The sequence below is a fragment of the Cryptomeria japonica genome, chromosome 9 (genome assembly GCF_030272615.1).
Source record: "Cryptomeria japonica chromosome 9, Sugi_1.0, whole genome shotgun sequence".
NCBI classification, from domain to species: domain Eukaryota; kingdom Viridiplantae; phylum Streptophyta; class Pinopsida; order Cupressales; family Cupressaceae; genus Cryptomeria; species Cryptomeria japonica.
The window spans coordinates 546458084-546484763 of NC_081413.1; the positions used below are offsets into that span (position 1 = coordinate 546458084).

General features: G+C 34.7%; 2 protein-coding genes across 2 annotated transcripts in view; both read left to right on the plus strand.

Annotated features, from left to right (window-relative positions):
- The first annotated feature begins 10418 nt into the window (after positions 1 to 10418).
- On the plus strand, positions 10419 to 12091 carry LOC131061001 (ethylene-responsive transcription factor 5). The gene has a single exon (XM_057994499.2). The coding sequence runs from the start codon at positions 11020 to 11022 to the stop codon at positions 12040 to 12042; it is 1023 nt and encodes a 340-aa protein (XP_057850482.2). The 5' UTR covers positions 10419 to 11019; the 3' UTR covers positions 12043 to 12091.
- A 4305-nt stretch (positions 12092 to 16396) lies between these two features.
- LOC131061000 (thymidine kinase a) overlaps positions 16397 to 26680 on the plus strand; it is a 33678-nt gene continuing 23394 nt past the window's right edge. The window contains exon 1 of the mRNA XM_057994498.1: positions 16397 to 17227. Within this exon, the coding sequence (XP_057850481.1) occupies positions 16806 to 17227 (422 nt within the window). The 5' untranslated portion in view covers positions 16397 to 16805. The remainder of the gene's footprint in view (positions 17228 to 26680) is intronic.

Consider the following 26680-nt stretch of genomic DNA (forward strand, 5'->3'; position numbering starts at 1 on the left):
GAAACATTTTTTTTTATAGATATACCTCTTTCAATTGATTACATAAGAAAATTTGTTTGCCTAGACCCCTAGATTTACCTTCTTCAGACTTTCTTATTTACCTTTGTCTCTGATATGCCATTAGTAATTAATAATATATAAGATTTAATATAATCTTCTATATAATTTTACTGTTTAACTCTTTTAACTCTTTAACTTTGCCTCCGTACTCTTGTTCACAAGTGATCATATGTACTCTTGTTATTTCTTCTCCACATGTGATCATATGTTTATTGTGCTCTCTTGTTATAGTCATGGCAATACATATATATTATGTTATGTTCTTACTAATCCCTAGACAAGGGATGTAATGTTAATATTAAATCAAATTTCAATTGATTAAGTCATTAATGTGTAAGAGGTATATAATTCTCCATTCTATGACTATTAGTATAGCTAATAATTGTATATATCTTATTAGTTATTGAATCTTAGTATAGGTCACATAGGCTATAAAGACCTTCAAAACTTCATAAATAAGAAAAAGTAACTAATGGTTTGTCTAGATCTTCTATTGATTTTTTTAATTTTTTTTAATATTTTTTGTATGAAAAATAAAACATAGTATCATTTAAATCTAGAGTATTAGGTTTAAGAAAATTTTGTAGGATGTTTAATTTTTATTTTGGTATTTTAGATTTTCTTGTGATTAGAAAGTAATATTTGTATGTTTTCTTTAGTAATAATTATTCTATATATATTAATGAGTTTACTTTATCAAGGAAAAATATATTATATTTTCTATATTTAAATAAATATAGTACTTGTTATGAATGGTTGTTTGATATTTCTTTGATTTGAGAAGCTTACCTTGTTATTTTACTGATATAGATGATTTTGAATATACCTTATTCTTTAATACATGGTTAGTTGGATGTGCTATAAACTAGATATGATTTCTACTTCATGTGTATAATTGACATGGGTTCTTAGTAGTGTAAGCCTATTTGTTACCATTCAAATTGATGTAATCCTATTTGTTACCATTTAAATTGATGTTTGAATTCAAATATTGAGTTGAGGTAAGATCCATGCTTCTATGTGGCAATGATTATGGAAAATATTTTGGATAGGATCTTTTATTTTGTGTATTAACATGATGGATGATGATGGGGTTCTTGTTGAAATGATGATCACCTTGATTGTTGTTGTAGGCATCTTGATGGAGCACGTGGATATTTAGATAATACATAGTTTCTATTATAGGGATTTTTATTTTTGTTTGAGTTTAATTTTAACCATTTATAAAGTGTATACAACAAGTGGGAGAATATTTGTAAAGGTTTTTTGTGTAGCTTGAATAATGAAATGATAACCCTAATAATGTAAAAAATATTATTAATTACGGTGCATCTTAGATGTGTGGACATCAAAAGAGTTAATGCATTCTTGGGGACACTTTTTGTTGTAAGTAAAATTGGGATAAATACTTAATACTAATGTCACATTGGAAAATATTTAATATTGGCTCATGGTTTAGTGAGTTCATGGTTTTGAGGCACAAGATTTATGTAACGCCATTTAGTGGTTTTGTACAAACTTATATTTATACAAGAAATAATATTAACAGTTGCTAAGGTCGACTTATGTAACCTTTGGCTTATTGGCTAAGGTTGTATTGATAATCTCTTATAGGTTGCATATGTCGAATAATGGATTGGGATGCGTGGATAGATGGTTCAGATTTTCTTGTTCGTGTGGAGGAGTACAACTAGGATGCTTGATGCTTCAAAAGTCTTGCACGTAGACTCTACAACTATATTGTCATATTTTTTTTAAGATAATATATTGAGTTGTGTGGGTGCCTTTAGATGATATATTTTCCCTTGAGAGGGTTTTCCTAGGGTAAATCTATTATTATATTGTGTTATGTTGTGTTATTCTTTTATATTATGGATTCTAAATTTTTTTTGCATATTTTTCTTTCATGAGATTTACGTGAAATGGTTAATATTATTACAAATTTCCTTTCAAGGTTCCATAATGTAATGAGATAGTAATATTGTCCTAAGATAATGGGATATAGGTGGTTGAATCACCTATAGGTTGGTAGTTAGTGATGCACCCATAGTATCACATTAACACTATGTTGACTATACATTAACAATTTAAGCATATCATATTTTTAGCGAAACAAATAGAAGCTCCTTGATAGGTACAAGTATTATCATGCGTTGTTGCATGTTTCTGGATATTTCTAATGGTATGCTACAAATATGTGCTTTAGAGATATCTGAGAGATGTGTTGTCATTGATGTCAACATATTTAGATCTGTCTATGATAGTGTTGCAGTGAAATTCAGTTAGTTGGTGAACAAATTTTGTAGATTAAAGGGTTTGTAGATGATTCAATGCAATTTTTCAGAGGTCCACATGAGATTTGAGTGAGTTATAGTTATCTGTGTTGTGGTTGGTTTTTTAGTTGGTTAGTTGTGATAGAGTGTCAGTATTTTGATATGCATTGCTCCGCATTGCAATATCTTAATCTGCGGACTTGGAAGAATGTTTGGGACGTTCATGTGTATCTTCAATTCAAGTGGTTCATGGTTTAGTGCTCTGCATGTGATTTTTCCAGGTTGATAGTCATTGTAGTCAGTATTTTTGAAGTTCGGCATAATGGTGATATTATTCTAATAATTTGAGTTGTTGTGAATGTTGTGGTGGTAATTCATGATGCTTGTGGATGTTTTTGGATCATGCGTCTTTTGTGTTGGTCGTCTGTATTGACCATTGTGTGTGTGATTGATGATTTTCTTCGATGTGTTGGTGTTCTTCATTAATTTGGCCGACCAGATGCTTGTAGCATGTTGCGGATGTTTGATTCATAATTCTTGGAGGTTTTTTTCATTTGAGGCATGTGATATGGGTCCCTACTATGTCTTAGCCAACATTGTTTGGTTTGCATGTGATATTGTAGCATGTGTGATTATATATTTTTAATTAGGTGGTGATTGTTGAGCTGACCTTGTGAAGAGTTGATGTCATGTATAAATAAATATAATATCTTAGTAAGTGTGTGAGTGTGGATGAGAATCAAAATGTGTATGAGCAAATAATGTATACATCTTTCAGAAGTAGAGAAGAAGTTGTTATGTGCTTAAAACTAGAACTATAACTAGGCATTAGGAGATGCTATTTTACCAGTTCATGATCTTCTAGATGTGATCCGAATCTAATTTGTAAGACAGTGAGTCTTCCCTAGGTTGTAGCCCTTTTCTTGTTTTTGAGCAATGAGCTCTCTGTAGTGTGCCTGAATGCATGTGCATTCCCTATTGTAATATTTCATAAACTTCTAACAGAGTATCATCATATTGTGAGTAGGTTCCCACCATGGTTTTTCCCTTGACAAGGTTTTCCACAACAAAAATCTTGGTGTTATGTGTGTTTATGTTGTGTTGTTGATTCATGCTTTCGTGCTTAATTATCATATTTGAGATAAGTTTAATTTGTGTATGTTTCTAAGACAACTAATTCACCATCCCCACCCCCTCTCAGTTGTTTGCATAGAATTAGAGCTATTTCATCACTATATTCTATCCTTTAGATCTTGCTCTCCCTTATTATTAGCCTTTAATCATTTTTCTAGGTGTTAGGTTTTCATTACTATTGCTTGTGTTAGAAATTGAAATATTTCCATGCCATGTGTATTTTATTAGTCCATAGATACGGCCATGAGCTAATTATGTGGGTTTGACACATATCAACTAGCTACATCATCCCATGTCATTTAAGATGGTGTAAATGGTGCTAACCAACATGTCATATTCATAGTTATTTTGATTTTTGGCCTTATGAGTGCATATACTATGTGACATACACATGGTTCATGTCTTCTACTCCTTTAGACCAATCAATGACTATTTCAAGGGTCCATAAGTGCATATGAAACAACATGACTTTATGTAGTTATAAGTTAGTGATAGTGTGGTTCTATTGGTCTTGTTTAATGAGCTCAATAATTTTTTAGATGTGAAAATAATGTATAAGTGCATATCAAATGACATGAGTTTATGTAGTTATAATTTAGTGATAGTTTGGTTCTATTGGTCTTGTTTAATGAGCTCAATAATTTTTTTAATTGTGAAAATAATGTATAGATGGAGAAAAAACTTAGTAGTTTCCTACCAGCTAGTAAGAATAAAGGATTTATGGATAGTTATGGTTTCACATCTTAACTGTTCCACCAAACATTTCCCACCAATTTCAAGGATCAATCAATTCTAGCCATTGTTCTATAATAATTTCCAAAAGGGTTAATCATATGATATTCCTACAACAAAAAATGTAAATTGCCCCAATTAGGGGTATAGTAGGAAGAAGGTTATAAGAGAATGAATATGTAGGAAAGTAACCCAAGACTTTGGTGATTATATAGGTCTAATGGAAGGTTAAATGTCATCAATGGAACTATTATTGCCTTGGCACATTCTTGAAATAGATTTTCAGCAATTAGAATCATTTGTGCAAGAACAATGTTGATGACAAATGAAAAGTGACTATGCATTGTTCCATAAATTATAAATTAATAAAAGATCGCATCTTGAGGTTAAGAGATACACAAGTTATAGTATTTGTTTTGCTATATGACTTCAATAATGAGGATTATAATACATAGCTATCTTACAAGAATGTAGAAATTCTTCACTTGTTCATACACAATAATACTTACAAGAAAAATTTGAACCTACTTATAATTTACAAACTGATAAAAAGACATGTTTAAACATGAGAAGGTATTACTCAACTTTAAATTTCTCAAACAATGTACAGTAGTACCCCATTAGTAAAATGTAACCTACATTACTACAAATATAAATTTTCAAATTTGTAATCCATAACTATTCTTCTCCACTCAGTTCATTATATTTTTTATCAAAAACATTAAAAAACTACATTACCAATTCATAACCATCTAAAAATTCACAAATAAAGTGAAAATCCATTGACCTAATATTTTAAAGAAAAATTGTTTTTTTATTTAATTTCAAAAGATCAAAACCTCTTTTCTATAGTTGTATTCTTACATTTAATATTTGATAATGCTTATCTTTGCTCGCTCTGCTGGATTTGTGAGCGATATATTGCAGATGAAACGCATGACCTTCCACGTAGAATTCCTTGAGAACGCACACTTCCACAACAATATTATCATTATGTTGAATACTGTATTTCTCTATACTTTCAATGAAAGCAATCGTCAAATAATCTTATTCTCCACCTCACCAAAATAGGTAGTATCCTCTGATTAAAAAAGATGAATAAGAGCAATACAGCGCAGATCATCTGTTGTTACATAACAGAAAACAACTCTCATTTAATGCAGACAACAATGTATGTTGTGAAAACAGTGTATTATTCTCTGGAAAAGGAATAAAAGGAGTCAAGCTCAAATCATCTGATGTCACTTAACAGAAAACAATAGACCACATTGAAAAATCCCAATGATGCCAGGGTGCACCTAAGTTGTGAAAATCTTGTAAGAATTGTATATAAACAACGACAAGAGTCCATTACATTCTTTAATAATACATATATTTTGCATTGACTTAACTCTTGTATTTCTAATATAAAACCTTCCATGGTTATATTTATATAAATGGCACAGATAATACCGAATTTTCAAGTAAAAATGGAGGTGAGCAAACGTTGGAAGGGCTTTCGTTGGGTTATCATTTTTTAATCGATTACGCCATTGTTTAGCTGGTTATCTCTTGTGAGATTTTTGGTATTACTTAATCATTGCAAACTATTGCCCACCATTAAAGACTTTATTTATTGATCAAGGTTGGTGAGGTTAACTGGTTGACTTATTGTGAGTTCTTTAATACCTAGAATTGAACACCGTAATTCAGGTGCCCGCACTGATCAAAATCTCAACAACCTGAAGGTAAAGTTTATATTATTTTAATTAAGAAGAGTCTTTATACTACTGTTTCTATTATTATGTTGGTTCAAAACAGAGCAAATAGAAAATAGAGAATGTTAGTTGAAATTTAGATTATTTTGATCTAGTATATTTTATTATCTTGGTCTATTTTATTATCTTTTATTGTAAAATCATTTCTTTGAGATTTTGATCATACTATAGCACTTTACATTGTCTAAGGGTTAAGTGCAACCAACTCCTTTGTAATGGAGTTGTCTTCTCACCTTTAAGGCACTTCTCACTTGAGATACCCAATATGGAAGTAGAGTCCCCTTTTATTTAACTTATATGTCATACATTTCCTAAGATAAATGAAGAACAACTACAAACCAGTATTTAGTGCAAATGTAATGTAAAAAAATTCATTAACCTGTGAAGAAGGAAATGTGACTCTACTAGAGGAAAACTATGTTCCTTTTAGAGTCAATTTTACAACATACATTCAGATACCTCCAACTAGTTAAACTAGAGGAAATATCTAATTATAAATGAATAAAATAAAGTTTCTTCTTTTGAAAATAGAAAGTTGTTTCTTCTTTTGGTCTAAATTTGAGCATTTCAACTAGGGACGATAGCACAATGTGCAGACATCTATGCGGTGGGTTTTAATCTCATACAAATCATGATAGGAAATACTCAAAAAGTAGCAAAGACCCAACTTTATGATTTAGCAAACCTACAAAACCCAGGAGCCAAAATATACCAACAAATACTATATAAAAAAGATGTAAATGATCTAAATTGAGCTCTCCTTCAATTCTTGATGAATGCTTGATTGATTACTCACTTGAATTTCTAAAGTAGGCTGGCATGGGACCTAAATTCCCACCCACTTAAAGTGACCATTAATAGAACCAAATATTAGTCTTGATTAGGAGGACCAAGGCACTGGGGTGCCCTAGTCTTGATCTAGGACCAAGGCACCATAGCATATCAGTCTTATTAATTAGGACTCAAATTTGAACATGGGTTAGAAAGGGAGTGAAAATGTAGGTTTCAAGAAGGTGTGAGCATAATTAAAGCAAGCATCATATACTGAAAGACTGAACAACACAGTGAGGTCTAGGTGAGGACAAAATTGTGTGTAGATATAATTTACAATGCTACAATTGGTATAGGAGATGGTTGGGAAACAAATGGAGGACTCGTGGAAGGAGGTATGTAATAGTATTGATTAATAGGATTTCCCCCATGACTAACATGTGTAGGATTAGCATTTTGTTTAAAGATAGTCATGAGAAAGGATGTATATGTAGGCACTCTAGGAAAGGATGTAGGAAAAGGAATGGAATTCTCAACTTGGCTAGTAGGATGAGAATAGCCAAGAACTTTGGCACAACTTTAAATAGGCATATTATTGGTATCAACAATATGGGCAATGTCACGCAACACTTACACATCATGTGCATCATTTTTTAATCATGCTCCTCAATCCTTCAATCAAGGGGATTTCCTCACCATTAGAGTATTCTTGAATCATATGATTTTGGAGATCATCCAACTTTTGGTCAATTTTTCACAATTAATTAATTGTTACTTGATTAGGAGAATCATTCTCATCATGAGAATTATGAGGTGAATGGGTCTCCATGATGTTATGTATATCATGTGTGAGATTAGAGGAAGTACCAACACTCACATGGAATAAGTTAGTTGACTCGAGAACCATATATCCTTGGTATTTAAACTTCAAGACGCCCTAAGTCTACAACTTCTTCTCACTGGAATATTGGATGTAGGACTAAGGGTAACAAAAGTAATGAATAAAGAAAGAAATTGAATGCAAATATTTGAAATCATAATACTTTTGGTAATTCAAGTTATGTGTATGACTAAACAATGCAACTTTTTGGTAAAATGATTGATTAACCAGTGAATTAAGAAATGTGAATTATCAGTTTGAACACAAGATGCTTCTATATCTGAAAATAATATGTGATAAAAATTATATATAATCATATAATTTAGAAATTTTGTAACCCATAAATCAATTTTAGCAAAACATCTAGGGTTTTATCAATTTAACCCTTAAAATTGATGTGATTTGAGTGCATGAATGAATCAAATTGGATCGTTCTCACCACAATTATGTTTCAGTGGCCAACTTGATATGACCTATGTTTGTCCTTTGCTCTAGCTAGCCTAATTAATGTATGAAATGAAGAAGAGTATGATTTAATTATTGTATGCTATTGATATATATTTAAGATCAAATTGATGTTGAAGGGAGAGTGATGGATCAATGTGTTTGTTGAGCGTACGTGATTATATCACTTGCAAAAGTCAATTGTGACAAATTTAGTTTGTGGTGATTGTTGTAGAGTTGGTCACTTGAGACAGAGATTCAAGGGCAACTTCATATCTGGAGATTGCTAGAAGTAGTATTGTTGAAGGCGTACTTTTTTCTAATTAATATATTCATTGTACATTTCTCTGGAGAAGTGATCTTGAGATTGAAAGAATTGTATCTTGCCTTAGGGTTGTGCACTCTAGCTTACAAGTCCTTTAGGGAGTAGTGGTATTCCTTGGTACTGAGCCTAAAACTATTGTAATCATATCATATATTACAAGTTGAATCTCACTGTAGTTTTTCACTATTTGGGTTTTCTACATAAACTTGGTGTCCTCTTGTGCATGGTGTTTCATTGTTATATATTTCATTATTATTGATTACTGTAAGGTTAAAAATATTGTGGGTTAAGTAATAAAGTTCAAGTATTAGGCCCAGATTGGTTCACACCCTCGTCTCTATTCTACAAGTTAAAATTATATACCTTGAAAGGATGCATGCTAAAACATTTAGCTTAAATTAACCTTAATTATATAAAAAAAATGACCATCTAAATTTTGGTGATCATTAAAAATATATATCCATTTCCATTTTCCTTTATATTTTTATACCATTTTTATCAAATCATTATAAATATAATGATCCATTAATAGGTGGCATAATTGTGCATGAAATTGGCTTGTGGCATCCATATTCCAATCCCCTTTATCATTGATCATTATATTTGCATTCCTAATATATAGACCCATCATTTGTCACCTTATTTTGATTTGTGAGAGTTAACCTTGTTCACTTCTGTAATCGTGGATTCGCTCCCCAAAATTTTAAATTTAAATTTCATATAGGCTCAGTCTCCCCTCCCTTACTTGTCTTTGTGAGTTGACTTGGTGCATATAATGTTGATCTTTTTGTTAGATTGTTATAATTAAGGACACTCATTTAGTTATTTTACAATAATTTAAGAAGATCCTCCCTCATATTATATACTTTGAATTGGAGAAAAAAATAAATTTAGCAAAATTTACATTAGAGATCACTTCATCCTGGTGTATTGTATGATTTTGTATTATCCTTGATCTTTTTTCTAACCCATAAGGATATTCCATCGAAGTGGCTAACTTAGTAGATGGACTTTGTGATCTAGAAAATTCTTCAAAAGTGTTTATTAAGGTTGTATATCCTTGTATGAACATAAATATCAAGGTCAAGGTGAGTGAATAAAATCAAGTTAAAATCATTTAGACTAGATTTTATCCACTACATAAGTCCACACTCATCGAGGTTAAATCAATAGGTGCAAAGTGAATTGAGATGACAAACAATTAATCTTTAGAGTATGATATCTTTCTTATAGAGAGAGCCCTAAAAATTCGGAACCAAGGCCAATTATTGGCATGTGGCATATCATTTATCCATCCATTCTTATCAACCTAAAGTATTGCATTCAACTATTTCAATTTGCATTTAGTCAATTGGACTAGATAAGTAATGTAGGGTGATTATTCAATCACAAAGATTAGTTATGGGGAAACAAAATTCATTCAATAATAAACATACTATTAAAATTAACTAATATGATAGAACTATTTTTTAATTTAAAAATAAAAAATATCAAATATCAAATGGGATTAATTAATATATAAAGTGAGGAACATTAATTGAAATATAATCAACTTAAACTCATAAAAAAAATTAATTTAAAATTTAGCTTAGTGAATAGATTTGTGGTCATTAGTGAAGTTGAATGGTTATGAATGAGTCTTCTAGAGATCAAATCTTTACCAATACCATACCTCAACATCTTTAAAAATAATAAAAGACCCCTATATCTCAAAAATAAAACTTGGATAATATTTTAGAAAACTTTAATAACCTTAATAGAAATCAAGACCATCAAATTTAATTAAGAACCTACGAAATGTCAACTCTATAGAAAATTTCTTAATTTAAATGTACCAAAATATTATGTATAAAGAATAGAATCGAAAATTCCGACTGAAAAAATCACGTTTTGTTCCTCGTGGTCGGTACCTATATTTCTTGTTTCCACAAATTCCAAGTAAAATTATATAAAACCACTTCACGTGTAAAATACCAGATTAATGAGATACCTGCGAAGCTTCCTATTTGAGAAAACAGTTATGAAGCAATGCAGTTCGTTGAATCTGTGAAGGAAGAAAAGTGGCTTGGAAATACAGAGGATTTAGGCTTGAAAACATAATGCACAGACGTAAGATCTGACGTCTGGACTGTTAAAAAACAAATAGTTTGTTACTTTGAATGTCAAACAACGTGTGTTTTGTTCCAGATTAACCATCTCGAAAGTTCAGGATGTGGAAATGAGTTCACAAAATTATTTTTTAACAGAAATTTTTTTTGACTTGACATCCAATCGTGGTTTTCAAGGAAAGTTCGGTTCTTCATTCTCCACATTTTAGATAACGTGTTCAGAGTTCGAAGTAACGACCTCTATCTAATCCCACAATAATAAACTAGGGTTTCTACAAATTTATTTAATCACAATGAATTCTTGCAAGCGCTCGGTTGGAATTCATCCGCGTCAGAGTTATTTGTTCCGCAAGCAACCAATTTCCTTGCATTACCTATCTCATCATCTCCTTAAAATACCTGGACTCATATGCCAACTACTCGTCAATTGTGTTTTCAGCGCATTCCTGATCTTATAGAAGAAATACCTACTCAAAAACAGCTCAAGATCGGAGTTTTAGGGTTTGAAACAAAGTAGAAAGCGTAGCAGATAACGATGGATGGCGGTGGCTTTGGAGGCATGCAATCAGCTTCTTGCGAAGCTGAAGACAAAGATGCGCTTCTGGAGAACATATGGATTCGATTTCTTGCCGGGGGCTCCGAAAGATCATGCATCACTTCAGATTGGCAAACTCCGGCTTCAGACCTTGCAGAGGAGGAGGGAGTGATCATCAGCACTTTTATAGAAAATCAAATCTCTGTGGAAGGAAACGAGGGAAATCAGATTGAGTTACCATTACAGCAGCAATCAGAATTCAATTGTTGTAGATTGTCATCAGTAGAAGATGTTGAAAGCCTCCTATACCTTGAAGAACAGAGTGGATTGCCATCAGTTGGAAATCTGGAACAATGGATGCCTATTTCAATGGCGGCTAATGTAAGAAGCCGTTCTCAAATAGAAGAATCTAAGCATTTAAATGTCAGTGCCGCCATTCCTGATAAGAAAGCTGGGGTTTTGCCGAAGCAGGGTGGAATAGAAAAGCGTTACAGAGGGGTGCGGAGGCGTCCATGGGGGAAATTTGCAGCGGAAATAAGGGATTCGACGAGGCAAGGGACGAGGCTTTGGCTGGGGACATTCTCTACTGCAGAAGCGGCAGCCATGGCGTACGACAAATCTGCTTTCAAAATGAGGGGGCCTCGAACATTCCTCAACTTTCCAGTTGAAATTGTGTGTAGGGCATTGGCACATGACCTCAATTCGGGAACCACCGTCTCCCACCCCAATTCTGCAAATTTCGATGATATTTTGTGCAACTGCAGCCCCAATTCTGCAAGTTTCCATGATATTTTGTGCAGAAAAAGAGGATCTTTGGAAGAGGAGCAACAGCCACAGATGAAAAGATTCAAAACCCAGCCGCAAATTTGGAGTTGTGATGGCGTTGGTGATGATATTTTGGGGTCATTCGAATTGGAGGGAACAGATTTGGGTACGGATTATTGGGAAGAATTGCTTCTGTCGGCTGAAACTAACGAATTCCTGAGCTTGTTGAATCCCGATATTAGAGATGGGTTATTGTAAACCGTTACAGATCTATGGAAATTAATTTCAAAATAAACAGTTGAATTCATTTTGTGTTGATTGAAATTAATTAGATGATGGCAGTCTTTTTTATCTTAACCAGTAACAGAATAGGATAAAGCTAACCGTTAACTCGTTTCTCATAATTTTTCTTTAGCTTTAGTAATTATAATTATTTGAATGTGTAATTAAAAATTAATAAAATATCTATTCAATTTATTCATATGTATAATAAAAATAAATGTTTTTAAAAATATATGTTGTGAAGAAGTGATGGCTTAATTGCTACAAAATAGGTTCTTATTTAGATGTATATTTCTAAATTGGTAAATTAGTTTTAGTTTGTTTTAATTCAAATCTATGTGTACAAAATTGATTTTTCATATGTGTAATGAAAATAATTGTTTTACATAAAAAGTTATGTTGTAAAGATATGATGGCATAATTTGTTAATATGTTACAAAATAAGGTCTTGTTTAGATGTATATCTTGAAATTTGTAAATAAGTTATAGTTTGTTTTAATTCAAATATATGATTATAGAACTAATTTAGCACATATGATCGAACATGGACCTACAAAAGTAAACTTGTTGAGAATTGATTATTATAGTAGATGTGCCTTTCCTCATTGTACTTGTGTTTGAAGTGGATATTTGTCTATAGACATCATTTGGGAACTCCTTTGATCAAGCCCTCAAGCAAGCTTATTCTCGAATGCTTTGAAGAAACAATAGAGATAGCAAGCAAACATGCAAGGATAAAAAAAATTAGAGTTACTTTTCCCTTTAAACAGTTCTTTCTGAAAAGGAACTATTTTTCTCATTATTAAATTTTCTTTACCGCAAATGATTAAATTATCTTTTAATATGTGTTATTGCACATCATAAGGCAACCTTGTTTGGGGAATAATTTTGGCACCAATTTTTAGCAATTTTAGCTCATAGATTTTTAATCACCATTTGATGGTTTTACATTTTGTGTCTGTTATATATTAGATGCTTGAGATAGAGGTTGTATGTAGAGTTTTATAAATATTATTTTAAGTTTTAATAATTCCTCTATATCTTTACTTGTCGGTACTCTTGTGAAATCTTTCTACGAGTATATTGTAATCGTTATTTACTTTATAACACATTGAAATACTTTGAAGTGTGGTGTTTCTCTCCTAAAGATTTTTCTCCACATGCACCTGTGTTATGTTATTTGTTATTTACTTTCTATGAAATATGTTTTTTTCTTTCTATTATTGTTAAATTAATTAAAATTTGCACAACACTCTCTTCAAAATATTAGTGCAAGAAGTTCTCTGCTTACTTTTATTTGGTATTGGAATCTAATCACCTCAAATTTTAGGCATTTAGTAGAGGAATTTTTATACTAATATTCATTTTAGTTGGAGCTTGTAGTTAGAGAAATAGATTTCTATTAGTAATGTTCTACTTGTTTGGTAGTCAGCATGATTATTTCCTTAAATGTAAGTTTTTGTTATTGGTCTAGTTGTCGATAGTTGGAAGCTCTTAGCAATCGCCAGTTAGTTTATATACTTCAATTGTGTTTGATAAAAGAGACCACATGTTGTGAGAAAATTTCCTAAATAAAATTATAAATGCATATGAATAAATACATCATGATATCCTTATCCAATTACAAGTATGAGTTTCTTAATTAAATTGGTATTCATCTATCTTATTTACTTAATTATAATATACTTTAAAGTATATTCAACTAAATAGTAAATATTTAGCATCATTGCCTACAAGAAATTAGGATGATTTTGAATTAAGGTTGGTGAAAATGGACATATAAATGGGGTAGCCAATGGAGATGGAACTAGTGCAATCTAACAAAGAAAGAGAATATGGTCCCTTACATAATTTCTCATAAATTTATGGGATATATCCATGAAGGAGATGGTATCAGAGGAAGCTACACAGATACAAATATAACATGATGTAATTTAGGTTGTTTTGCAAGTAAACAATGAAGTAGATCACCTTTTGAACCATCTACAAAGACACCTTGCATGGTAATTTTTAATTTTTAAAAAATAACAAGAACAATATCGTCAACAAATATTCCAACACTGTGAAGAAAGGAACCAACAGGAAGAAGAATAATGAAACATTGATCAATGATGCACCTCTTAGAATTTCCTTACATCTAAAATAAGGATAGGAAAATATCACAAAGTGATCATGAGCCATTATAAAAAAAAATTATATGGTCATTAAGAATAAGGGGACAAAAGGAATGAAGAAGAAGGATGAAGGGAACACTTAAATAAGTTGAAGGGTTATTGATCAAAATATCTAGTTCATCTTGAGAACAAAGTAAACACCTAAGAATAAATTGGAGTTATAGCCAAGAGGAGAAAAATACTTCCATGAAAAGAGAAAACGCAAAGATAGTGTGAGAAGAAACAAAAAGACAATTACTTTTTCCTGACAAAGCATACATTCACCTTGTCAATCAAGTCAAGAAACCATCAATATAATTACCACAAGAGAAAGACGAGTGGGAAGAAGAGTCCACAAACTCACTAGTATCTAAATATATAAAAATAACATTTGAATAATTAAATAAATATTATTTATGGAAGAGCCAATATTTGAAGGATCTAAGCCTCGCACTCTAGGACAAAGGGAGCATGGGAAAGATTCTGATGGCAACCCGAGCATGTGAAACATTGAGATAGGACTAGTAGAGGATTCATATATTGTCTGCAGTGATGGGATCTCAATTTTTCCTTATGTTGTCACTTTTTGCCCTATTATTTTTCATGAGTTACCAAAAGTTTCAAACATTTCTATGATAATTTCCAAATCTTTGTTAAATATGAGGTACTAAACATACAATTATTAATTTTTTGAGAAGTATTTGCATATGTATGTGGATATTGATTTAAATGATATGAAGCAATATTCAATACATTGTGATTAATGGGTATTTTATGGCAAAGACTAACTTGTAAGCAACAAAAAGGAAGAAAATAGTATATCACAAAATTTATATCTAAAAATAGTATATCACAAAATTCATTTTTTATTAAACTTATATATATATTTAGTCAATTATATGTTTATTTTATATATAAAATATAGATTATAATTTTGTTTATTATTGTAAATAATATAATATTTAATTAATTTGTATAAGATATATTATTCAATCTAACGATAGGGAGTGAGAAGGATAGACAAACATAGAGAGAGGTAGATTAAGAGAAATAAAGATAGAAAGACAGAGAGACAAAAGACAGGGAGAGATGGAGGGATAGAAAGATAGAGTTATCATTATCTCTCCTCTCTTTCTCTCTATATATTTATCTCTCTTTAATTCTCCATCTTCATTTCCACATTCCTCTCTCTCTCTCTCTCTCTCTCTCTCTCTCTCTCTCTCTCTCTCTCTCTCTCTCTCTCTCTCTCTCTCTCTCTCACACACACACACACACACACACACACACACACCCTATTTCTCCCTCCCTATCTCTATCTTCCCCATCTCCATATCTCACTCCCTCTCTCTATACATCTCTATCCCTCATCTCTATAACCTTATTTCTCTCTCACTTTTGCCCCCTCTATCTCTGACACCCTATCTCTCCCTTCCCCATGAGCTATCTTTGTCTCATTATCTCTACCTCTCTCTTATTCTTTCTATGTATCACTTCCTATCTCTTTATCTTTTCCTCTCTCTCACTTTCCCTCTTCTAGGTCTCCTTTCTATCCCTATCTCTTGCTTTCTCCCTGTTCTGAGAACCACCCCTTTGATTCACTTCCAACAAGCACCATCCAACAAGCACCAGAATTTTGCTCTGATAGAGAAGATTGCTCTAATAGCTAGCCGCAGGAGAGAGCTGACAGCACCTTCATGACCCGTCAAACATTGCAGGCACTATTAAACAGGTTTTTACCTTGCTTTAAAAGTTTTGATTATACACATATCTGTGGATTCTTTTGCTAAGAGTTTAACATTTCCCTGTTTTCCAATGTCCGCTTCCATTTTTTAATTATTAAATATTAATTCAATATAGATGAGTCTCAGTTGAAAATATAGAAGGTCCATTTCATGGTATGAGAAATAAAATACAAAATCAATGTCTTTTTCTTTTTAATATTTTCCCATGACTTATACGAATCTGGTACAAAATGCCAACTATGCATCAAATCTAAGTAAATAGCTTCAAATCAACAAAATGTTAGTTTCAAATCAACTATGCATCCTCTTTTTAATATTATTGAAACATGATAATTATTGGCCCATATAAAATACATTAAATTTTATTATATATCATTGTCGAAATATTCATTTATAAGCCCTAAAGGTATTGGTAAGTTTGTCTTTATCTAAGGTTTTATCATATCTATTTTTTTGAACAGTTCCCGGTTGAAAATGGTAGCTGCCTAGTCCCTCTCCATGAGACCACGACCAAACTTGCCCTTCATTAAAAATTGTGTAGCAGCACTGAAGCATGGTTGGTTCCAATCGGTATCGAGATTTCTTTTTCTCTTGACAATTAGAGTGCAGGCAAGTGCCCGTTGAGCTGGTGGCGTATTGTCGAAGATAATTTTTTTTCGTCTCTCCACCTTTGTTCCTACATATGCTACAACTTCCTACAACTGAGTTGAGCGAAGCAGGAGCAGCAGCACAGGGCGCAGGGCACATACAAACGAGGGGCTTTGATGGGGTAGAGTGATTGAAGGCAACAGAGGATACTCCATTCTCTATTTTTCAAGTTGCGGAATACAAGGCAGCAGCGAATATGGTGCTGACAATTTCGTGTGCTGCCCATTTGCGCCCTCTGCAGGCATCATGGAACTCCCTCAGGGCGTCCACCCAATTTATGCCCATTTTTTCATCGAGGTGTTTCAGGGTCAAATCCCCTCAGAGCTGGCTTGTCCCTACCCTTTTCTTTAAGAAGACCGAGGAATATTCCTTTCGTCGTATGCGCTTTTGTGTTCGCGCGGGAAACGAATTGAATAAGAAGTTGAAGGGGGAAGGAGGAGGAGTAGAGGAGGAGGACGAGAGGCTGCAAGACGTGCTAGTTGATAAGCAGCAAATCCAGGCGTTGGACAATATGGGCTCCTCTACATCAGGAGAACTTCATCTCATTGTTGGGCCCATGTTTGCTGGCAAGACTACCGCCCTTATTCATAGAATGCAAACAGAAATTCAGATGGGCAGGTATGGAGATTTTAGGCTCTTCTGTTTCATCTGGGCACAAACTTTAAAAGGTATAGTTGGGTTTCTGAGGCCTCTGTAAAAGTCAAATGGTATGGTTAGGTTTTTAAGGTCACCGATCTAGATACCCATTTGGCAAATGAGACTTCAACAAGATCGTTCTCCATCTATCTTATATATTACATATTGTTTAAATTTTGTACTCGTGGGTTTGGCCTCACGTCTAAGTTCACTTAAAGTTACCAATCCACGTATACGTGGAGTAGATTATAGACAATTAACAAAGTGGGTCATGGGTCATGGGTCATGGGTTATGGGGTTAGTTATGATGGAATCGTGATACGTTTGGTTCTTGCCTTGTTTCACTTTAGATACTCAATTTTGGCAGTGCATTCATCATGGAATCGATCGGAGTACTGATTAATGTTGGGTCAGTATCTATCAGTACCTCGGAAGGCATTCTTATTTACCCCATAAAACGCCAAAATATTTCGTCCTCCAGTGTCTAACACACAAAGAAATTTAGAGAATTGTAAGTGCAAAGATCTCCCTACATCCCATTGAGTCCACTTCCTTGTCTGATTCTTTCAAGACCTCTGCAAAAATCCAAGACTTTTGATTGAGGCATGGGCCTCAGATTTTGTGAGAAACCTTCAGCATGCATTAAGGTTAAGTTGCAGCTTTTTCTGAAAAGCATGTCCTGAGCTGCATGATGCTATGGATTGGTCTCTCCAATGGCCAGAAATGGCTAGTTTTCCTTTGGCACGCCCCATCTGATGACCCATACTTGTCCGTTTTCCATAACATTGCATTACATTACCAAAATGTTGCCGGGACTTCTACTCATTCCTACATTTAATTCCATTGTGCTCTCATCTGTTTCACATACCTCAATTAAAGCATTAGTTAAATGTAGTTACATTCCTATGCCATTATTCATCTCTCTCTCCCACCAGTTATTCTGTAAATTGGATAAAAAGGAGATACAAGGATCCACTACAAGTCTTCTCAGGTTTTGGCTTTTTATTCCTTAAACGCTATAACAACAACCGGGAGTACTTTGATTGAGGTAGGTCACCTTTGGACATGCTCCTCTTACAGTCGATTGACTGTGAGGACTTATTGCTCTGTAAGGAGAATTCTTTTTCTTATTTATGCTATCAGCATGGTTATTTGTATGCCCTTTGATTTAGATTACGAATTACAAGTTAATTAGCATATTGTGTGTGAGATGTTATATCATTTTGTTTTTCTCTATCTAGATTCCATTGTACTTAGTTATAGGTTCATTTGCATTGGTCTTGTAAACTAGATCAGAAGCCTGATATTAGTCATTTGAGATGCAATTTGGTGTATTGGCCTAGTCCTAATAGTTATGGTGAACCCTTTTGTTGTGCTTTTATGATTGCAATCTTGAATCTACTTACCTAGACAAGTCCTCTTTGCCAATTACTAGCACGGCACAGTTGGGGTTTTTCCATCTACACTCTACACAATTCTTACTTTAGTTTAAAAATTTGTAAAAAGACAAACTTTGCACTACTACTATGACTCAACAATAAATGCTAGTAAATCAAAGCACTATAATTTTTTTGAAAAAAGTTTTTGCAAACAACCGACTAGGTTCTTTAGCTACATAAAACATTGTTTCACAAATGGTAAAAAATGAAAACTGTATATGCACTCTCTTAATATAAAAATAAAAAATAAAAACTGTAAATGTTAACATATTTAATAAAAATAAATATTATTTTATACATGACAAAAAAATAATACAATGACATACAACATGACACACCACAAGTTAAAGTGAGAGAAATGTATTACCAAATTTACAGGGTTCAGGGTTTTATGTCTTTTTAAGGTATTTATAAGGTATTTTTTGGATGTTTATATAAAAAATTCCTACAAAAAATAGTGTGCCTGAGATTCACAAGGTTGTTGCGGGTCTTGCCAAAATTGTGAACTTGGCAAGTCAGTTAAGTTGAGGCAGAAATTCATGCTGCCTCTTACTTTGCTGAGTATGTGGAGACTCACACAGTCTTGTGGCCAATGTTTTGTAAGTCATAGAAGAATCAGTGCCTTTAGATTCTTGTATCAGGTTTACTTCAATACACAATCAAATATGAAAGTTCCCTCTTATAATTGTATTTGGATGTTGTCATACCAGATTTAGTGCACCAAATTTCTTCTGTAATTCAGAGTAAGTCACTTTTGGGCCAGGGTAGTACTGGGGTAGGCAACCCAAAAGATGTGATTTTGCCACTCTTTAAGATTTCCTTTTACTGTTTAAGCCCAAATACTTGTAGGATTTATTTTTATCGTTTGAGCCTTGTTCTTTTCCAACAGATATTAAGGTTATGAATCATGCATATATAGAGTGTGTTAGCTATTTTAAAGACATTCAGAGTTTTCCATTACTATGCTTATAATAACTGCCATTTCAAGGAGATGGCTTTTGTTCTTAACTAGAAGTTAACGAATCTTCTCATGCTTGGTTTGGGTACAAGGCTTATGAAACTTATTGGGGATTCAAACCACCCTTACATTTATTTAGTTTTGATTTCTGTTATGAAATAGTTTCTAGATGACTGAGTTGTTATTCTGCTCTCCAATTAAAGTTTTCCATCTGTTTGCAATATGCAAGAAGTTATTTGTTGCAAAAGATATTCGCTCAAAGCATAAGATTATACCCACCTTTTATTGTAGGTTACTATCTTCATTGTTCAAAAGTTTCTTTTCAATTGGTATAGTCTTGGATTACATATATGCCAGTATATTTAATGGTATGTGGAATATTACAAACTACAATAAGTAGTTTGTTTATGCATTACTAACATGTGAGGTTGATGCCACATGTCCATACATAAAAGTTAAAACAAATAATAATCACCACATACACAAGAAAGGGCATCAATAAATGTTAGTGTTGAGAGACGTCAAAGAAGAATACAATATTGATGTAGGAGCATCCTAGTGAATCTTACCGCATTCTACCGCAACAACAAATTTCCCTTTGCGGATTGGAACGAAGATAGAATGGTGACTTTACTACAACATACCTAGGTGGCAGCTATTGTGGACCTATTTTTTGGAAGATATCTTCACCAGAAGTTTGCTCTGTCAAGTAGCCTAAACTTGGACATATGGGAGGAAGCGTGCGGAACTCCTCTGGACCTTGCAAAGTCTTCACAATTCATCACATGGCAATTATGGGGCAAAACAACCCCAAATGGACCCACACCCCTTCACATCAACCCTCAGTGTCTCATCATCTACTTTGGGCCAACATACATGTTTCGTTGGGCATTGGACTTGGGGCCTAGTTGAGGCCAATGTGGATCACTTCTAAGGCTTGGAACAAGTATTTGATCATTCTTTGAATTCAATAGAAGGTAGCTAGGGAGTTAGGGATTAGGTGATAGGAATTAGGATCCGGAATTGATTTTGCATGTAAGTTGGTAATAAGCTTGTGGCGGCCCATGAGCTTGCTAGGGTGGCCAATGAGGCCTATAGTAATCTGCATATAAGAGGGCTTGTGGGCATGTTTAGTTTTTGTTTGGGATTTATAATGTTGTGTATTTGTTTCAATTTCTTGAGTTGTGTTGGATTTTGTTGCAAGGTTGGACGGTCCATTTTGGACCCTCCATCCTTGACTGCATGAAGTGGTATTAGAGTGAGATTTGAATCCTTTGGGAGCAAGGACATTTGGGAAGATTCTTGTGTGGATAGATTGCCAACCTAAGGCAGTCACATCAGATTAGAAGGAAGGATGCCACCAAGGATGATGCTTGTAATGGCCAATGTTACTGGAAGTATAGAGGAAATGAGGGACATGATTAGAATAATGAAGAACTCGTTGGATGCTGTCAAGGAGGATAGGAAAAAGGGCCTAAACCCTAGACCAGAGGAGAGTGACAATGAGGAGCTAAGGATCCCGGAGCCGAATGAGGAAAGCCAAGAAGATGAGTTAGACCAAATCAAGATGATGAAAGCCATTGCCAAAATTGTTAAATGGCCCAGAATAGAGATTCCTAGTTATGTTGGTAATTTGAACTTGAAGGAGATGATTGACTAGATAAATGAGATGGAAGAATACTTAGTATGAAGAAGGTGAGGATCTAGAGAGAGTCAGATTTGTAGTGAGGATCTAGAGAGAGTCAAGTTTGCAAAAACCAAATTAAAGGGGCACATTGCTATTTGGTGGAAATAAGTTCAATTGGAGAGGAAAGGAGAGAATCACAAAATGGGAAAGGATGGTGGTGAAATTGAAGAATCAATGCATACCCATTTACTATGAGTTGGAAATGCTGAAGGGACTTCAAAAATTGAGGCAAAGGGAGAAAACAGTAAAAGAGTACACAGAGGAGTTCTGTAAGATGATCATAAGACTTGGCCATTGTGAAGCTGACAAGGAGAAGATGGCATGGTATATCACTAGCCTCAAAACCAACATTTAAAACGAATTGTCTGGTCCAAATGACAACCATGGAGGAAGCCTACCGATTTGTGTTGAAGGTGGAAGAAAAGTTGGCTAGGAGGTCTAGGCAAAGACTGGGAAGGAGTTGGAGGTCTTCGAAAGAAGGGTTGCAACAAAATGAAAGGAGGCCATACATGGAATGGAGTAGAGGAAGGAGCCCTTACCATAGAGAAGAACGAATGCCCAAAGAGGATTCCTACCGCAATAGGAGGGAAGGTGATGACTACCACTGCAATGGTGGATACCAAAGGAATGAAAGAGGATTTGACAAGGGATCATTTTAGGGAACTTCTTTCAAGTGTGGGGAAGTAGGATATCGCGCCTTTGAGTGCCGCAAGGGAAGTGCAAGAAGGTGAGGAGAGCCCAATGCAAGAGCAACATACACAGAGGAAGAATTGGACAGATCATCAAGGTCTATGGGACATTTGGAAAAGGGGAAGTCCCTGTCATGAGAAGAGCCCTACTACAGGTTGAGATCAAGGAGAAACCAACATAGAGGAAGAGCTTGTTCTAGACAAGGTGCAAGTTTGGAGGTAAGTGTTGTAATGCAAACATTGGCAGGAGTAGCAAAACAACTTGGTTTCAGAAGAAACATTCGAACTTGTATTGAATTGCTTGAATTCAAGATGATCACAAAATCATGGTAAGTGAACAATGCTTGGTCAAATTTCACACTGGATCATACAAGGATGAAGTGTTGTGTGATATCATGCCGATGGATGCCTGCCATCTATTGTTGGGAAGACCTTGGCAATGTGATAGAAGGGTGATACATGATGGGAGAAAGTACACCTACATTGTGGCCTTAAATGGGAAGGCATATCTTGATTTCTCTAGAGGAAGAACGAAAGGATGTGGTATGTGGTAATGCCAGGATTTGTTTGATGGATGAGAGGAATTTTTTGGATGGACTAAGGCATGAACATGTGTTTTGCTCTCAGTCGGGGGAAGTGTAACAACCATAACATAGAGGGCATCACCTCAAAGAGAGAAGTACTGTAGAAGGTCTCTGAGCTATTGAAGGAATATCAAGATATAGTGTCAGAACAGGAGCATCAACCATCACATAGATCTCATACTCGGAGCTAGTTTTCCAAACAAGCCAGCACACTGGATGACATCGACAAAGAACATGGAGCTAAGCCTAAGTTACCAGTTCGGGTTCGAAGAACCCGGTACGCCGGTACGGCAAAATTTTGAAAAGGGGTTTGGGTTCGTTAGTACAAAAACATGTAAATTTTATATATATATATATATATTGATATTTGTGAAGCCTATAAGCATGAATTAAAATTTGCATGTCACATAGCATCATATAAACAACAAAACAAACATAAACTTGTAATCATAGCATCATGATCATACCATAATAGCATCATATACATCAAGTTTAATATCAAAATGACAAAATATTCAAGTATCATTGTTTCAACTTTCAACAATATAAACTCAAAGTTTAATCATCAAATGGATCATCCAAAAGTGACTTTCTTTTCCAAAAGCAACACGACACCCCTACCTTGGCATATACGGGTTTTTCTATAGAAAAGAGAAATCATTTTCCAACAAATGACGCATTAGCTCTGACAGACAAAAGAAACTGCAGCCCAAAATTGTTTCAAAAAGAAACGCATAAAGTAGAAATTGGTGCTGGAAAGAACATTTCTAACCAAAAAAATCATCGAACAAACTCACAGCCACAAAAGAATAACGCATATTGCTTGGAATATGCGCCATTTAATATGTGCCAAATACAACGGCTGCCAAAAAGAAACGAAGCTCAAGAATAAACACAAGCAATCGACTGCTCCAGACCACACACATATAGCTGTCAAGATAAACACTGTTGGGTTCGACCTGGGTCCGCCCGGATTCGACTGGGTTCGACCAAGGTTGAACCACCTCTAGGTTTTTCGAACCGGACCCGTACCATGGACCCGGTCGAACCAGGACCCGTACCAGGGGGCCTAGAGGCGAACCCGGTAACCTAGAGCTAAGCAGATAGGTTCAAGATTTGATGAAGAAGGGGCTGATTTGGGAGAGCTTAAGCCCTTGTGCAATACCCATTGTCCTAGCACCAAAGAAGGATGGAGAATGGAGGATGTGTATGAAATTTAGAGCCATCAACAAAATCACCATTAAGTATAGATTTCCCTTGTTGAGGATGGATGACATCATGGAGTGTTTGAGTGGTGCAAGGTACTTTACCAAGTTGACCTCAATAATGAAGACCATCATATAAGAATCTGGGAGGTAGATGAATGGAAGACTACGTTCAAGAGTAATGAAGGGTTGTATGAGTGGTTAGTCATGCCCTTTGGACTAATTAATGCGGCAAGTACATTCATGTGGTTGATGAATGAAGTGTTGAAGGAGTTCCTAGGTAAGTTCCTCATTGTTTACCTATATAATTTTTTGATTTTTAGTGAGGCAATGGAAGAACATTTGCGGCATATCAGACAAGTCTTCCAACGACTAATAGAAGAGAAGTTTCTAATCAACATCAAGAAGTGTAATTTCATGAAGACAAAGTTGGTCCATTTGGGGTTTGTCATCTTAGTTGGAGGATTGAATATGGATCCAAAAAAGGTGAGAGAAATTGCGAAATGGTCAATATCAATAGACAATGGAGAGGTGAGATCTTTTCATGGCTTGGCAAGTTTTTACTGGAAGTTCATTAGAAATTTTAGTACCATTTGCACACCAGCTAAGACAATGAGAGAGACCATAAGGAGTTCAAGTGGACATCTGGAGCACAAAAACTGAAAAAAGTTTTGAACTATTGAAACAAAAAGCAATGGAACAATTGGTATTGGCCTTATTGGATTTCAACAAAGTCTTTCAAGTGAATTGTGATGCCAGCGATAGTGCAATAGGAACAATCGTGAGTCAAGGAAGTCCGATTGCATATTTTAGTGAAAATTTGAATGATGTTCAGAGGAGATACTTAGTTTATGATCAGGAGTTGTATGCCTTAATTCAAGCTCTAAAGAAATGGAGACACTATCTACTACCAAAGGAGTTCGTGCTATACACTGACCATGAAGCTCTTTAGTACCTGAATAATCAAGGTAAATTGAAGCAAATGCACATGCGGTGGGTTGAATTCATGTAGAGCTATACCTTTGTCCTGAAACATTGGAGTGGGAAGTCAAATAAAGTTTCAGATGCATTGAGCAGGAGAAGGAACTTGATGATGCAGATGAGGGTTATAGTGATGTGATTTGATGAGCTAAAGCATTTGTATGAGGCTGACCTTGACTTTGTGGATGCTTGGAAGGCAAGTGGGTGTCCGATAGTGAGTTCATAGAAGCAAGTGGCTAGACTATTTCATTCAGGATGACATGTTCAAAGGGAACCAATTGTGCATTCCTAGGAGTTCAATGTCGGAGACTTGATCAAGGAGAAGCATTCCAGAGTATTAGCAAGACACTTTGGCATTAATAAAATTGTGGCTTTGGTGAGTGAGCAATATTTTTGGCCTCAAATCTACAAGGATGTTTGTAAGTTTGTTAAGGAATGCAGGTCCTATCAAGTAGCTAAGGGGACTAGTTAGAATATTGGCTTGTACCAACCTCTTGCGGTTCCAAAAAGGCCTTGGGAGGATGTGAGCATGGATTTTGTGTTGGGATTGCCAAGAACCTAGCGAGTATATGACTCCATATTAGTGCCAGTGGACTGGTTCTCTAAAATGGCACATCTCATTTCTTGCAAGAAAACCAATGATGCGGTACATATTGCTGACCTTTTCTTCTAGGAGATTGTGGCGTTGCATGGATTACCTCAGAGCATCGTTCTAGATTGTGATACCAAGTTTACCAAATATTTTTGGAGAACATTGTGAAAGAAGATGAAGTGAGACTTGAAGTTGAGTTCCACATTCCATACCCAAACTAATGGACAAACGAAGGTGGTGTACAAAAGCTTAGGAAACTTGCTCAAATGCTTGATAGGAGACAAGGCAGGGAACTGGGACTTGATTCTAACACAACCAAAATTTGCAAACAACAATTCAGTAAATCAGAGTACAAGGAAAATACCATTAGAGATTGTTATCAAATTGCATCCTAAGGGAGTTGTAGAACTCAGAGACATCAACTCAAAGGATAAACGGAGTGCAGAGGTAGATGAATTTGCAAACCACATAGAGATTGTGCACAGGCAAGTCAAGCAGCATTTGGAAACAATGAATGACAAATACAAAGATTGGGTAGATGCCATAAAGAGTGTGCCGTTGGAGATGAAGTCGTGTTGTACCTTTGGAAGGAGAGGTTCCTAATAGGCACATACAACAAGCTAAAGATAAAGAAGTTTGGACCGTGCAAGATTATTTAAAGATTTGATTCTGGAAATGCTTATGAGGTTGAGTTACTAGAGGGCATTGGCATATCACCAATATTCAACATTGTAGATCTCTACCAATTTCATGGAGTATAGTCGGATGGGGACAACATAAAAGATCCTCTTCAGGACCTATTTATGGCTACAACAAATAGAGCAAATTTTGGATAGTCGGACTAGGCACAACACCCAAAACAAAGAGGCTAGGGAGTATCTGGCCAAATGTAAAGGCAAGTTAGTGGAGGATGTGACATGGATCTCAAAAGTTGAATTGGAATGACTTGGATCATTCTCGAAGTTGGCAACGTGCAAGGCACACTTCTCAAATAACCGTGGGGATCTGATGTAGGAGCATCCTAGTAAATCTTACCGTATTCTACTAGGATGTGACATGGATCTCAAAAGTTGAATTGGAATGACTTGGATCATTCTCGAAGTTGGCAACGTGCAAGGCGCACTTCTCAAATAACCGTGGGGATCTGATGTAGGAGCATCCTAGTAAATCTTACTGTATTCTACGGCAACAACAAATTTCCCTCCGAGATTGGAATAGAGATAAAATGGTGGCTCTACTACAACATGCCCAAGTGGCAACAATCGTGGACTCATTTTTCGAAAGATTTCTTCACCAAAAG

What these genes read in the sequence shown, in the direction of transcription:
- LOC131061001 (XM_057994499.2), top strand. Translation starts at nt 11,020, where the DNA reads ATGGATGGCGGTGGCTTTGGAGGCATGCAATCAGCTTCTTGCGAAGCT.